Raw genomic sequence first — 16,854 nt, 5'->3', positions numbered from 1 at the left:
ACCTTGCTCCGCTGAACTGAGAACTACTAAGTAATCAGAGTATGCTGTTTACACGACCATTTGAATAATCAGGTTATCACTGGATTACTGAGCATATGTAAATTCACTCAATCTGTAGATAAATATTAATGCACTCGCAGACATGGCTTTCATTTTATTGTTTCATTGAAGTTTGCTTTGCAAAACATGGCTCTGATTTTCACTTCTCAACAGGGGTGGGTAGAGCACTGAAAATCCTGACTTAACTAAATACTGTTACTGCATTGATAATGTACTCGAGTACAGGTAAATGTATTAATGAGGGAAATTACTCAAGATTAAATAAGCCCACCAGAAAATTATGAGTAGCCTCTGTACTTTTACTCTGTAATTTTAAATGTACTACTGAACTATTTTAGTCTCTAAAATAAAAACAGATAGTAATAACTTAGGAATCCAGGACAGAATTGTACAAACAGTGAATTATGCTATGACATTGGGGCAGTTGTGGGCTGGAGGTTAGGGAACTGGCTCTGTGACCGGAAGGTTGCTGGTTCAATCCCCAGGGCCGACAGTCCATGACTGAGGTGTCCTTGAGCAAGACACCTAACCCCCAACTGCTCCCCGGATGGATAGGGCTGCCCTATCCATGTGGTGTTTCACTTCACGGATGGGTTAAATGTGGAGGTGGAATTTCCCCGGTTGTGGGATCAAAAAAGTGTCACTTAACTATATATTGGTATAAATGTAGCAGCAGCATTCAAATACAGAGTGCTTTTACCTGGCTCATTATTTATATCATAAAACTGCAACACAGATCAGCCAAAATAATAAATTGTCTGATCTGCCAGGTCCAGTATTGCTGGATTCCAATCATGTTTCACATCTCAGTACCTTTAGTCAGGGAACATAATTGCACCATAATTCATTGAAATTTCTAAGTTGTATTGACTCCACACACCCCATCTCATCTCTTTATTTTTCTATTTTAAAAAAAGGTTCAAATATGTACTTTTCACCTGGAAAAACATATTTAAGATATAAAAGTTGGACCTTAAAACCACTGCTGTCCCCTTGAGAGTGCATTCACATTGTTTGTACCTTAATGAACAAAAACTATACTTGCACAGAATCTTTATTTCTAATAATGTGAGGTTCCTTTTGGCATAAAATTAAAAGAACAGAATGCAACGAAACCAATGCTTGTAATACGTTCTTTATGAATAGACTGCCGGAATACATGAATAATTAGCTCATTAATTTAATTGATTTTTCAAACGTTCTGCAGAATTAAATGGTTAAAATGTAAATAAACTTATTCAGAGTGGTTTGATCTGAAATAATGCACAACAGTAGTGATAGGAACCAGGCGTCTGAAGTGTTTATTTATTACACTAAATAGTTATAAATACGCTGCGTCTTGCACAAGACATTGTTTTACAATAGTTTTGAGAAGATTTTGGCATAAAACATTGTTTTTAAATCCATTTATGGCAGAAATGTACATTCAAAGCATTGCAAAGAAAACAGCATAGTACCAAAAGAAAACTTAGAAGTACCACTATTATATCTCAAAGAATGAAATATGCAAAAATATTGAAAAATCACCAGGAGTTCATCTTTAACTTCATTAATGCTATCTTAAATAATCATTTGATGCCATGATATGTTCTGAAAATACCAGTGGTCCCAGTGGTCATCGGGCAGAGGCCTGAAAATACCATGATGTTGAAATTTATCAAAGCCACCCATCATTATTCAATACCTACAGCTTCTGAAACCAGTGTCAGACAGACAGACAGACACACAGAGCTGCTGAGGTGAAGTGGTAGAAAAGCAATAATTTGTGCCTGTAATGTAATGCTAGCGCATCAAGGCCCCACCTCCACTCCTCCGTCTCTGTGGAAACGCTAGTGTAGCACAGATAGCATGCCTGTGCTTCCACTGGAGCCAGATAGATAGAGGCGTTAAACCGAGAATTCATGTGCTCACTTCATGCTTCCTTCAACTGCAGGGGATAGACAGAGAGAGAACACGAGGAAAGCTCATGTTGAGAGAGCTCAGCAATGCAGAGTGCTTTAAGCACCTGAAAGCAGGCTTTAGTGAAGTGGAAGCACGGGCTGAGCACGCAGCTGGAATATTCCGGCATTACCGTTTAGGATGACACATGGAGAGATCTAGAGAGAGAGAGAGAGAGAGAGAGAGCGAGAGAGAGAGAGAGAGAGAAAACACGTGGGTGGTTTGTGGGTGGTATAGTGTAATGGTTAACACCTCTGCCTTCTACACTGTAGACAGGTTCAAGCACCCTACACTATATCAATAAGAGTCCTTGGGCAACACTCCTAACACCACCTTGGCCTACCTGTGTAAAATAAATTGTAAGTCGCTCTGGATAAGAGCATCTGCCAAATGCTGTAAATGTAAATGAGAACAGTACTGTCAGTCATAATGCTGAATTTCCACATCATCTCATAGTAAAGTCATAGCACATAGTTTACCACAAGATACAATATTTATAAATGAATATACTACACTAAACACTATAGATGTTTCATGATCAAATTCATAAACAGAACAGTGGACTGGCAACCGAAGAGTTCAGACGTCGGCATCACTGAATGTGTTTGGGATTACGTGGGTTGTAAAAACAGACCCTTAAAAATGTTCTAGATTTCCATCAGCATCTGAACAAACTTGCCTGTGGAAAACCAAATGGCTTTTCGAAAATCACCACCTCATACTGCGCGGTTTACCAATGAGTTTGCAAGCTGATTTTTTTCCTCCCAGATTTCACTTCATCATTTAAAGTATGATGAAGCATTACCACATATGGGTTATTATATGAATAAAGATAAACCTGAATGTTTTTATTCATATCAAACTCATTTTACATGTTAAGTAACACTTTCCAATTTAAGCAACCAAACAACTCGCATTGCTGTAAATAATGTTTTTGTTGTTGTTGTTGTTATTGTGGGTTTTTTTGCAGCTTTCCTTTTTACAGTATGTTTACACAGACTGGCCACTCTGTTAAGCGTCCCTCCTGATTTCTACACTCTTTGTCCATTTTATCAGCTCCTTTTACCATACAGGTACACTTTGTAGTTCTACAATTACAGACTGTAGTCCATCTGTTTCTCTGCATACTTTGTCAGCATATTTTTTCCTGTTCTTTAGGGGTCAGGCCCTCTATAAGTTTACCACAGAGCAGGTATTATTTGAGTGGTGGATTATTGACAGCACTGCTCCACCCAAATATTACCCGCTCCATGGTGGTCCTGTAGGGGTCCTGACCATTAAAGAAAAGGCTAAAAGAGGGCTAACATAGTATGAAGAGATGGACTACAGTTTGTATTTGTAGAACTACAGTATACATAGTGTAGAAACAAAAAGGTGTACTTGTCAGCATATTGTTGTATTTTGCTGACCACCACTGAGGGTCTTCTTTTAACTTTTTTCCTTCAACATTTTGCTGTTTTGGTTCATGTCCTTGCAGTTTACTTGGAAGATTTAAAGTAAAGACATCCATCCATTTTCTAAGCCGCTTCTCCCTCAGGGTCGCGGGGGGGTGCTGGAGCCTATGCCAGCGGTCATCGGGCAGAAGGCAGGATACACCCTGGACAGGTCGCCAGTCCATCGCAGGGCAGACAGACAGACACACACAGGGGCAATTTAGCATGTCCATTTGGCCTGACTGCATGTCTTTGGACTGTGGGAGGAAACCCGGAGAACCCGGAGGAAACCCACACAGACACGGGGAGAACATGCAAACTCCACACAGAGAGGACTCTGGTCACCCGGCAGGGGAATCGAACCCAGGCCCTCCTCGCTGTGAGGTGATAGCGCTACCCACCATGCCACAAAGTAAAGACATTTAACAGTTAAATGTCACATAAACTCTAATATAAATTTTCTAATAATAAAATAAGCAAAAGCAAAAAAAGAAAAAAAAATATTTCAGGAAAGCTTAAAAAATGGAAAAAATAACTTACCATTTATAGCTCCAACAGCTGGATTAAATGATGTGAATATTGTTTATCTGCATGATGCTTATCACATTCAAATATATATTGACATGTTTTATAAGACAGTTTTGTGAGAATAACCCATTTTTTCATTTAGTCAGATAATTTTGGCAATAGTAGCCTACAATCTGAGTAACTGTGCTGATTTTAGTCTTACTTTCATGTGAATATTACTTGTAGCAATATTTATATTTTTGACTCCTTAAGGACCTCCTTATTCAGAGGACCCCATGGCTTTTGGCAGGAAACGCATACAGGACAAAGGGTAACAGCTTTGGGACATTTTTTATTTCTGCTTTAATTTTTCCCTATAGAGGAAAATGGCTCAGACCCAGAATCCTTATTGGGACGTGACTAATGACAAAATGATGCACAGCCTTAGAGGTTTATTGATAAACTATTCATCCTATATAGAGAACCATATACGGAGAAAAGCATTCAGCCCTGTAGGAAATGTATTGCTCCTTCCGTAAAGTATCTTTATTCATGTTCACGCCTTCATTTTCATTTCTCTAAGCTGACACTCTTACATATACTACCAGTCAGAAGTTTGGATACACACACTCGCACAAAAGGTCTTTTTCACATTTTATAAAAAAAAGGATATCCAGTTCTCCAGTCTTCTACCAAATAGGCCTATTTAGACCCCTCCCTCTTTCATGGCAACATGCCTAACTGGCTGAAATACATTACTGAAGAAAAAATGACACTACTTAACTTTTAACTGATTATATCATTTGAATGACATAATGATTGTGATTCCAATTTACATTTCTAGCTTTAAATTTCACCAAAGTCTAAAATTATTACTATTGTTTGTTTTTTGGACAAATTTATTTTGGACAAATTCATACAAAGCCATTCATTTGGACATTAATATTAATCTTAGAAACACATTTTTAGCTTACACTTTCAGATCAACATGATTTTTAAAGTAGGGAAAAACAATCAGGTGTGTCTAAACATTGACTAGTACTGTATGTTCTTTAGTAGTTTCAAACTGCATGTTTTTGCATCAAAAGTCAACCTTTAATTTTTAGTCATTTCAGTGATGCTTTAAGAATATTATAACTAAATATGCTCATATCAATGAAGCTTGAACTGAAATTAATTGAATTGAATTTAATTGAATTGAATTGAATTGAATTGAATTGAATTCAATTCAATTGGATTGGATTGGATTGGATTGGATTGGACTGGATTGAACTGAACTGAATTGAAATGAATTGGATTGAGAGAGAGACAGGATGTATGTATTTTAAGACTGTGAAGATAACTGGACATGTGGGCTGTAATATGCATCTGGACCTCTGTTGCTAAGCCACTCACTTATACTTATATGTACACTCTATACCTTACCTTTACATATCGCTGTTATCAGAAGAAAATTTTGCATCTCCAAAATGGTAACTTTACAGGAGAAGGAATAAACCTACTTTACTTTTAATGTAAGACAATGGAACCAGACTTTTTTCCCAAGTCATTTTGGGCTATTTCTTTTGGTCCATTATTCATGATGTTTACACACAATATAAAGGGCATTTTTAAATTATGTCAAAAACTGAAAAACGACAAAAATGGAGATGCGAGGTTTTCTTCCAACAGCAGTGGTATGAAATATACTGTGATAGAATGATGTTTCCCCACATTTACTAAAGTACTTGAATGCAGTATTAATGGAATTAACTAAAAGCATTTCACCGCTGATCTTTAGGTAAAGCTCTGATGGATTATGTCATTATTGAAAATAGACATATTTCTCACCTTTCAACCACAGTCATACTACACTTAAGCACGAGCACTGAGAAAATATGCTTGAGTACATTCCTAGAAATACAGGCTTCTAAATAGATCTTGGCTTAAACGTATCTGAATGCTAATGTATAAGATGTCGAGGAGGAACCTTGATTTTGTCTAGATTCTTCAAACTCTCAACATAACTCAGCTGTTCAGACACAAAAGAAGATCACTCTGAGTGGTTTGAAGTAAAATAATTCATTGAAACGTACCAACTCGGATTTCTTTACAGTGGTGGTGACAGAATCTAGGGGTTGTGAAGTCTACAAAGCAAAAATAGCCATTTTATCTATTATCTAAAATGACCTACATGTGTCATCTGAGTTGTATATGTAAGGCTGATAATGATATAATAGTAGAAAATCTGAAAAAGCAAGTTTTCCTTGCGTACTTTTTTCCACCTTACATGTACCTGCACCTTTTATCTGATTCTTGAGCTGTGGTGAGACATGTGGTGATAGCTCCAGGTGAATTGCATGTGCAGGACTGATGTTCAGCACTGTTGAGGTTCAATGCAAACTCTTTGGATGATTCTGTTCAAATTATAGCCAGACAAAAGTACACACATAAAAAAGACAGAAGGCAAAAGCAGGAATCAACTAATTCATCTCCTTTACATGCGGCCATGTGGAGGCGCAAGAGCCCAACAGCCACATAACAGTGAAATTGTGGACAGAAGAGCCCCAAGATCAAAATCAGGGGAGCTATTAGAGGCAGAATGGGGGGCTGTAATGAGTGTGGTGAATGTGTCTTATTGTTCATGAAGACATCTGGAGCAGTTAGCTGTTAGCTCATAATGCGGCCATTCACACTGTAATGGGGAAACAGCACAGTGGCTTATGTGTGTGATATCACTTGGATGAAGATCAACTGTCAGTTTCACACACACATACGTTTAGTTATGTAATTTCACATTTAATTTATTAAATGTCCAGTCAAGACAAGCATTAAGTGCAAGTTATTCATTTTTCAGGAGATATTTCTGAGATTAGATGTAAATAATCAGCTTGCATAAGGAAGAGGAAAGTCAAAGGAAAATGAGTAACAAATACAGGAACTTGGAAAATGAAAGATCCAAAAATAACAAAGTTATAGTAAAAATGAGCCTGTCTATAGTAAAAATAAACTGTCACTATCTGATAAACAGTACTTACAGACTTCATTTTAAGAGATAGTAGAGAATTAAGCTTCAGATCTGAAGAACCCACAGCTATTTCTGTCCATCCTTCCACTGTGAGAAGACAACTCAGTGCTGTGAGTCTGAAATTATGTAGCTGTCAAGATGCTGTTAAGAGAAAAGGAAATAAAAGATAACTTGCAAATCAGAGAAACTGGTGTTCCCAGAACTATGGACTGTTATTGGAGTACAGACCCCAACATAATTAAACGTGTTTGCAATTATTTGGATTGTAAGAATCAGAAAATGCAACCAACTTCTAAAACTGAACTTTAGTGGTTTGGAAAAATATCCCAGCAGAAAGCAAGTCTCCCCAAAAAAATGGGAGCTGCAGTCAAGGTAAAGCAATAAGTACTGGAAAATTTGATATTCTTTTTACTTGTTGGTGCTTCTGTGTAATTTTAAGTGGTGTTGATGTTTTTGTAACTCAGTGGTCTGGTAGACCCACCACATTATTGTTTATTTAAATCAATACAGCTGTAACAATTTAAGCAAAAATACCAGATGCTTAAAATATCACAAGTGGCCAGTCTCCTTTAGCAGCTGTAGCCAGTCAGCAGCCTGTCCATGTTATCCACCCTCACACACACACACACACACACACACACACACACACACACACACACACACACACACACACACACACACACAGAGCAGGCCATGTAGGAGGAGAACAGAGTGAAGGGACACAGCATCTCCACACTTTTAATTCCCAGCAGGTTGGACCCAAGGGTGGTCTCTGACTTTTCACAGTTCTGTACCACAGTGGGAACAATGAAATAAGGCCTATGGAACCAGAACATGTACAGTGGTAAGAAAAGACCGCGAGAGAGAGAGAGAGAGAGAGAGAGAGAGAGAGAGAGAGAGAGAGAGAGAGAGAATGAATTTATTCTCCCTGTATCAGTTGATCAATGTCATCTCCATCCTCCAGCCAGCAGAGGAGGACCTATTTTTAGCCTCTCAAACTCCAACATGCACACACACACACACGCACACACACACACACACACACACTCACTCACGCACTCTTCTCTCATCTAACAAAGAGCCAAGTGTTCCAGAGAACGGCCAAGATCCTAATGAAAACAAGCACAATGAGAGTACAGCAAGAGAGAGAGTGCGAGTGAGAGCAAGAGAGCAGCATAAATATGAAAAGAGCTATAGATGTACGGAAAAGGAAGAGGCTACAGAAAATGAGCAATGAACAGAAGGACAGTGCAAATGCTGAAGGAGGGCTGCTTATACTGCCTGTTTATGTGAGCCGCAGCATCAGGCCCAGCCCAATGTCTTTGCACACTATCACTCCACCAGTCACACATGCACACACCAACGTGGGGACAGAAGGAGGATGCGCTTTGATGTTGCCACAATAATCCCAGTTCCTGGAAAGGTGGAAAAAGAAAAGCAGAGAAAGAAACAGTGATAGAAGAGGGATTGCTTCTAGAAAGAAAGGCATGCAGGAGCGCAGAGGTGTGTGTGCATGGATATTTTGACACCATACAATGTAGGACGCCCTTGCCTCCTCATAAGCAGCTTGGAAAAAGGAGAATTTTGTGTGGATTTATGTACCGAAATGCTTCACTTCTGGATGACCATTCTCCTCTCTTTACCCCTTAACAGTTACAATTTTTCTTATTATGCTTTGAAGACTGATGTGTATAAATGACCTCTGTACTAATTGGCTGTCCTGTATTGTACTTCATTGAAAAAGCAGTCCAGAGAGAAACACTCACTGTAGCTTCAGTGTGAATGTGTAGTGCTAAACTGCTGAATAGGCAGATATACAGTAGTGTTGAAAGGTCTTAGGCCATCTAAGTAAATGATTTGTGAAGCTATTTATCTATGCAGTGTTTATTTGTAAACTATACACACACACACACCCACACACACACACACACACACACACACACACACACACACATATATATATATATATATATATATATATATATATATATATACATATATACATATATAATATATATGTGTGTGTGTCTGTGTGTGTGCATATATATATATATATATATATAGATGTTTTTCAGCCTCTGATATAATCTGAAAATGCCTGTTCCCTTTTACATTGTGCGGAAATTTCATGACAAATAGACCAAAAGAAATGGCTTGGAAAGTCAAAATACATTGACTTCTCCTGTGAAGTTATCATTTTGAAGATGCAAGGTTTTGTTCAGACAGCAAATAAATAAAATAAATAAATGTATGTTACCCTCTCAGTTCTTCATTAAATTAAATCAGGTGTGCTTCTGACAGACCTTAGGAAGTCAGGTACCAAACTTCTATCTGTATTCTTCTAACCAACATATAAATCCTTTTTCATTTTACTGAAAACACCAAGTTCTTTTTATGTTGTACTCAGTCTGCGAAATAGCCCCTGGTATTCGGGGGTCCCAATCACCATAACGGTGATGGTGATGCTAGCACTAATGTCAACATGTTTGGTTACGAATTCTTTTTCTGGAAATGCTCTTTTCTATTTTGGTAATGTGGTCTTCAACATATTAAGTAAGAGCTTACGAATCTCCTCTTTTGCCTTCAAACTCCGGAAATTGGGCAAGTTTTCAGATTTACAAATATGTTGTGGCATACTAGTAGGTTTTTCAAAGATAAACAGTTGCTAGGCTGTGAAGGACCAATTAGGTTAGTTAATTAGGTTAGTCTCCAGTTAAGACGACTAAAGACAGAAGCTTGTGGATTGTGAATGAAGCAACTAAACAATGGCCTTTCCCTGAATTTGTATTAGAGCGTCTGTGTTCCCTAACAGTCAGTATAACCTGTCATTTTTTTCAGGGATCCCCCAGAATTTCGTTTTTGGGACATTCATGGGGTCCTCGAGGTTAATTCAGAGGTTTATTTGATTTGTTCTAATGTTATAAAGCGTGTTTACTGTAAAAAAAAAGCATCACCACTGAGTTAAACAGATTTTAAAAAGTTTCACATGTACTGTATGTAAATGTATTGGTTTAACAGTGTTCACAATACATCGAACTCCTTTTTAATGAGATTTCTTCATGAAATGGGACATTTATTAAAAACTTGGTTGGCCATGGAATATGGTCCAAATCAGAAGCACCAGAATTATGCAGCCATATTTGAATAGCATTCACGTCCACATGCACACGTACTGGTTATGAAAAAAGCCAAGAGGATGGATCAGCATTTCCAAAATTAGACTTTTATTGGCCAGTCGGGCTGCGATGATCATAACATCCACATGTAATGGCAAACATAGCCCACAGAACTCTCACTGGCTGCCACTCATCCAGCAGCTGTCAATCAACTTCCTGCTGTCAGTCACCTGAGTGTGAACTGGAGAACTACGCACGTTCTGCTCTTTAAACTAGCGCTGCGCGGCCCTTCTGTGACTGCAGCCTGGAATACACTTACACACACACCACACGTGCACACACACGCATACACACATCCTTCAGCTTTTGATGTGGAGAGACAGCAGCAGGGATTAGGGCAATGCTAAAACTCCAGTAGTGGGCTATGTTCCTTAGTCCATCTCTTGTGTGCTCCAGTAGAGCTGTAAGAATGCACTCTGAAGCCTCCAGCCCTCTGTCTGTAAGAATAGCCTGTGGAGTGTAGCAGTGGGGATGGCCTCAGTAATGTTGGACTGAAAGAAGTTGGGGAAAAGCCAGGAGAAAAGATTTAGAAAGCTAGTCTAGTGCACTGGGGCACGATCAACTGGCGGCTATTAGAAGAGACAAGAAGAAAAATCGAATTCATTTATATTGGAAGGGAGTTACAGTTATTCTGAGGAAAGCTGCTGCCTTGCTGGTGCTCTGTCTCCCCAATGCCTTTTTGTGGGTAAATAAATTTTGGAAATACCATTTTTTATACTGAAAAGATAAAAACATGCAAAAAGCCTTTTGTTTGTAGTCCAAATTATACATATACAAGTTTCATATTCCTTGTACTTCTTCATTGACTACATCAACAAAAAAAAAAGAAAAAAAAACTATGTACACACCATTTAATTTACAGTGGAGTAAAAAAAAGAGAAAGAATACCATAGGGTGACTAAGGCAGATGGAGCTTGAACAAAAGAAACAATTTTATTTGTGTAAAACAATATCACATAAAAAAGGAAAATCATACTAACAAAAAAAATAAAATTATAATAACAAAAGGTTCTGCTACCAAACAACGAATGGGGTTTTCCCCTTTTGCACCGGCTGCATAAGTTAAACGTTTTGGTGGAAAATGATGAATAATATAAAAAAAGAAACCCAATGACATAGAAATCGAAAACTATCTAAATTTCTAGCATACTGTACAATGCTGTTCTCTTCGTCTTGTCTTCCACTTCGTTGCGACACCTGACGAGGTCAAACAGAGTGATGGCATACAAACAGAAGCGTGTAGAAGCATAACCATATTCTATAAACAGGCTCACAACAGAACCACTCCAAAACTCAGAGCCAATAAAGCCAATGAACAAGAAACCAAGTAATCAGAAGTAAAAAGCAGAATAAAACAACAAAAAATGTACAAAAAGGCACGTAATATCCCAGTGCTTCTGTACTGTGAAATTCAAGTGTAACTGAGCGTTCGTTTCAACGTTCTCAAAGTGTTCCTTCAACGTTTTCTTTTTTTTTTTAATGTTTCAATTTTCACACCAATGGGTCCCTCACTCAGGCAAAAAGCTGGCCTGATCCAGAGCTAGTCCAGATTCCTTCGGCCTGCTCTTTTTGACTCCAGCAGAAAACCTGGGAAAGAGCCAGTTTTGTTGCCATGGTGATCCTCCTTCCTCGCTCTTCCTCTCTCTCATCCTCTCCTGGGGGAATATCGCTTTCTTCATTCTTCTGATTTTACACTGTCCATGTCCCATGATAAAAAAGTGCCACACTTTTTTTTTTTAATATATATTTTATAATTTTTTTTTGTTGCACCTCTTCCTCTGGTGGTCCTGGGATGGCTCTGGGCTGAGCAGCAACTCGGCTAGTCGTCGTTGCCTCCATACATGTCGGCCAGCTTGCGGAAGCGTGGCCCCCAGTCGTTGAGGTAGTCATAGTCCTGGTCTCCGCCGGAGCTGGAGGAGTGCAGGGAGCTGAGTGAACCAGCCGTGGAGCCACTGCCCTCGTAGTCAAACACCAACAGAGAGTCATACGGGGGAGCCGTGGGGTCTGTGTCCGCTGCCTTCAGACCCTGGGATAGAGAGAAAAGACAATGGGTTTTAGGATAGAGACCTGAGATGGCTATGATTTTTCAAAAATGTGAATATCTGAACGTAATTTAGTATTTGCTTTCTGAACTTGGGCATAGACGAATGATGATAAATAACCTATTTCTATTTCTATATCTATCATTTTAAGCAAGTTAAGGAACTTTTAAGTATATTCTTGACTGATACACATGACACACATCAAGCAATATGGCCACATCTAAGCACTGCTATATATTAGAGATGGGCATAGTTAATCAGTTTTACATAACGCTGCTGTCAGAACATTTTTCAGTTCTTGATATAATTTGAAAATGTTTTTACATTTTATGGACATTTTATGATGAATGGACCAAAGGAAATGACTCAAAATTGCCTGGGAAAAAAAAGTCTGGTTCCATTATCTTACATTAAAAGCAAAGTTATCATTTTTGGGATATGTAGTTCTGATGTGTTCTGGCAACAGTAATATTATATATATATATATATATATATATATACACACACACACACACACACACACACACACACACACACACATATATATATATATACACTGATTTTATTATTAGTTGACTTCAGGTAAACAAATAAAGCATGCATGACATGAAATGAGAAAATGAAATAAATTGTGTATTGCTGTCTGAACCATGCCTTCAATACATGACTGTATTGAAGCAAATATATTCTGAATAAATCAAATATTTATAGCAAATCAAAATTAGGTAGTCTTGACTGATCAGGTAAACCTCTTGTTCTAGCTGCACACAATAAACAAATCTTCAGCCTTCAGTGCTCTGTTTAATGTGGATTTCCGAGCAGCAAAAATGGCTAAAATCCTCTTCCCTAACAGACACTGAAACACATCACAAGGTTTTACTGCTCGTACTGGAAAACGACCCTCTTGCGCGACAACTTCCTTTCTGAAATATTCATGACAAAGCGTCATCCAGAAATATCTCAAGTGCTGCATGAACATATTGCAGAGTACTCGAGTGTCGTACACAGCCTTGGAGGGAGTTGGAGGAAAGGAGGATGGGATCGGGGGGAAGGGGCAGGGAAGGAAGCGAGACAAGAAAGGATGCAAGGAGGAGTAAGAGAATAGGCTAAGTAGAAAATGAAAGATGATGAGAAGAGGGAAGCAAGAAGAAGAGGTGGAGAGATAAAGAAGATATGAGAGGAGAAGAGTGCTGGGGAGAAGGAAGGAGATAAGTATAGAGTGCTGGAGATGAGTGGAGAAGAGAAGTAAAGTGAGGAGAAGGGAGGAGTGGAGCGAGGGATTGGGGTCAGAGTGAAGGCAGATGCTGGAGTATGAACAGGCTAAAGCCTACGGGGTTATTTCAAGGCAGCCAGAACTCCAGAGACTCTCCAGCTGTCTGACTCACACTGATAAAGATATCAAACTAAAACAAACTCGCCACCTCCCAGTGCTGCACTGTCACACGACTACAGCACTCAGCATCCACACGCTACCCACAAGCAGACAGAGAAACAGGGATGTAATGAATTTCAGAAAACAAATCAAGGAGAGAAAAATACACATCATCACTGTTGACTTTGTATATAATTGTACTGCATGTCAGTTATTATTTAAAGGGGTGTAAAATGCACTGATGCATTAATCTGAAAGTGGTCATGAGAGGATCTTTTATAATAATATAGAAAATTAGTACAAGTTTTTATTGGCAAAATAAAGATCTCTGGCTATTTTTCAAAGATAACCCCCCCTCCCAAAAAATAGTCAACGTCAACGGTGGTCAACGTCAAAAAATGGTCACTGTCAATAGTCCCTGCAATCACATATCACATTCAGTGTATTTTTAAAGATAATTCTAAATTGGGCTGGGCAACATGATGGTATATTATTGTCACTGTGATTGAACACATTATAATTATGTCATATGTGCATATTGTTGCTGCGGAAACAAAACCTTGCGTCTCCGAAACTTTCCAGGAGATGCAAAAAATGGATAACAATGTAACAAGATTTTCCCCCAAGTGATTTTGGACCAATGTGAAGAGTAGCCAAAGTTTTCAAATTATGTAAAAAGGTAAAAATGACAAAAACAGTGATAGATAATATGCTGTCCTGGGTGTACTGTGGATGACACTAGTATTTAAATAGCACTGAAAAACTGTACATTTCATGACAAAGACAGCATGTTTCAGCCTATTCAACAGTTTTTTAGTGCAGTTCAATATGTTAAACACAGAATAGAATTAGATATATATTCTGGCATTTTTTAAAATGTGTCACCACTGGAGCAGCGTTTTCTTTTCTATCTTTAGATAAATAGAAAGACAGATAAATTAAATATTGTGACACTTTTAGTGTATCGTGAAAATGTCTTCAAGTATTACAAAACTATATTTCTGCCATATGGCCCAGCCCTATTCCACACCATACTAAAATGAATCAAATTGAACTGTGGCGAAATTTGAGATTTCGTGATCTACTGAATCATAAAAAAAAAAGAAATCAAATCGAAGTGTAAAGTCCAAAATGGTTTTGAGTTTAGAATATCACACATTTAATATAAACTCAGCATTCCACCAGAAATATCCTGAAACACCTAAATCTGTTTTCACACAGCTCCACAGACAGAGAAAGTACAAACAGAATATCATTGTACAGAACCGCGCTCGCAAGACATAAACCTTGCCTGCTCTGAGATATAATATTTCACAGAGCAGCTACACTTGGGTGAAATACACCGCAGCTCCCCAGCACACATTCTTCTTCAAAGCATAACTGTCTTTTAAGCACACTTACTTAAGCTTAGATCTAATGTTTAATTCATTTCCTGTTTTAAACCGTTTCTCACTATTCTCCACTGTGCACTCAGAAGAGTTTAAAGCCTGCAAGGCTAGTGAGTATGCAGCTGAGTGTGCATGTGTAGTAGAACATGGCCATTTGCTGACCGCAGAGGATGATACTGAATACCCAAGTCTGTCTAATGTCTCTCTAAACTAATAGGATTGAAGTCCAATTAGCCAATCAATCATCATTACCTCTTATCACTGGTGCCAGCCAGCAGTTTGGATGATCAGACGGCTGTAAACAGCATGCACACACACACACACACACACACACACACACACACACACACACACACACACACACACACACACACACACACACAGGCAGACACATGTACACACCTCATGGATGAAGTCTCCAATGTCTCCAGGGTGCGGTGCTGCAGAGCGGAGCGGGTAGCTGGGCTCTGGGTGCATTGGGCGCTCGTCCAGCCGCCGGATGCCCACTGGTTTCACCAGGTCATGCTCTAGAGTGTCTGGCTGCTGGAGCTGACTCAGGTCATAATCCTGCACACAGATATACACATGCAGGGTAAGCAAACGAACAGGCAGAACAAGACACTGCTTTCTTCAATCAGTGCTTCCTTTGTCCCACATGAAGGACAACTCAAAACTGCCATCATGTCATCATGTCATTTTTATTGATGAGAGGTATACAAATGTACTGATGCACTGTGATCAAACTGTGTTGATGTTAAATTGTTGGAAATCATTATAGCTGATTATGAATAATAATTACAAGTTTTTTTTCCAGGTACTACCATGATGAATTTATCACAGAAGTACGTAGAACTTGAAGTGTAATTTACAGACAGAACACCGCTGATATTAGTAATATCAGCAAATATCAGTAACATTCCCACCCAAGGGCACTTTCAGCAGACTATGGCGGTCAGATCTTACAGCAGGACTATGTGTAAATCAGCAAGCAGCAAACTAATGCATTAGCAAACTGGAAAACTACAGTTCCCTGCAAAGCAAGACTTAATGTGGATTCATAAGAGTGCTTATACTTGTATAGGAGTTGGAAGTACTGCCTGTATATATAAAATATATGATATACACACTCAATAGAACATGCAGCCTCTGTTGCTCTCACTGTATGTCAGTGATGAAAACTGGAAATCTGTGTTCACTCTGTCACGTCAACTCATATAAAGTTTCAGTATCTGTCAATGTAAACCCTGTTTTCTAACAGTGAAAATACTGAATTGTTACTGAATTTTTATAATAAACATTTTGTCCACTTATATAGTATAACAAAAAACAATGGAAAAAAAATCTCTCAATCTCTCATTTCAAGTTTAAACACATCATAATTGATGATGACATGATGATAATCATGATTAAACTACACAACATAATGTGATATATTGTGTTTAATTACTTTTAAGTGTTTGACAGCTCTAAACGATCTTCAATAAATCATGCCTGCATTCTTGGACAAGATTAAATTCTTGGCTATTTAATACCACCCCACCCCCCCCACCCCCCCCCCCCCCAAAAAAAAAAAAAAAACCTTAAATGCATTTTTGTGTTTATCTATATATATCTGTCTTTCGCTACTATGTAAATAGTTCCTCTAGTCATATTTGCACATTCAGTGTATTTAACCCAAGGTTGAGATTTAATGATGCACTGATTTGTTTCCTGAATCAATACTGAATCATATCTTTTTGAAGTGAATCTCTTATTACAGAAAATCTGCTTTCTTTCCAGATTGTGAAGGCAAAGATTTGTCATTTTGCAACTATTGTTTAAAGCATGTAATATCATTGTGTGTGTGAATTTGTGTGTATGTGTCTCTGTGTTCTCACTGTAGAGAGAATAAATTTCAGTCTGTTCAGAAAAGAACATGCTCCTTTTATTTG

General features: G+C 38.4%; 1 protein-coding gene across 1 annotated transcript in view; it reads right to left on the bottom strand.

Annotated features, from left to right (window-relative positions):
* Window positions 1-10,146: 10,146 nt before the first annotated feature.
* The window catches only part of cdh2 (cadherin 2, type 1, N-cadherin (neuronal)), a 56,825-nt gene continuing 50,117 nt past the window's right edge, over window positions 10,147-16,854 (bottom strand). The window contains exons 15-16 of the mRNA XM_017689288.2: window positions 15,326-15,490; window positions 10,147-12,147 (exon numbers count right to left, since the gene is read on the bottom strand). Coding sequence (XP_017544777.1) covers window positions 11,941-12,147; window positions 15,326-15,490 — 372 coding nt within the window. The 3' untranslated portion in view covers window positions 10,147-11,940. The remainder of the gene's footprint in view (window positions 12,148-15,325; window positions 15,491-16,854) is intronic.

Source organism: Pygocentrus nattereri, chromosome 4, assembly GCF_015220715.1.
Source record: "Pygocentrus nattereri isolate fPygNat1 chromosome 4, fPygNat1.pri, whole genome shotgun sequence".
In the NCBI taxonomy this organism is placed as follows: Eukaryota; Metazoa; Chordata; class Actinopteri; order Characiformes; family Serrasalmidae; genus Pygocentrus; species Pygocentrus nattereri.
This window is presented reverse-complemented; position numbering and strand designations above follow the sequence as displayed.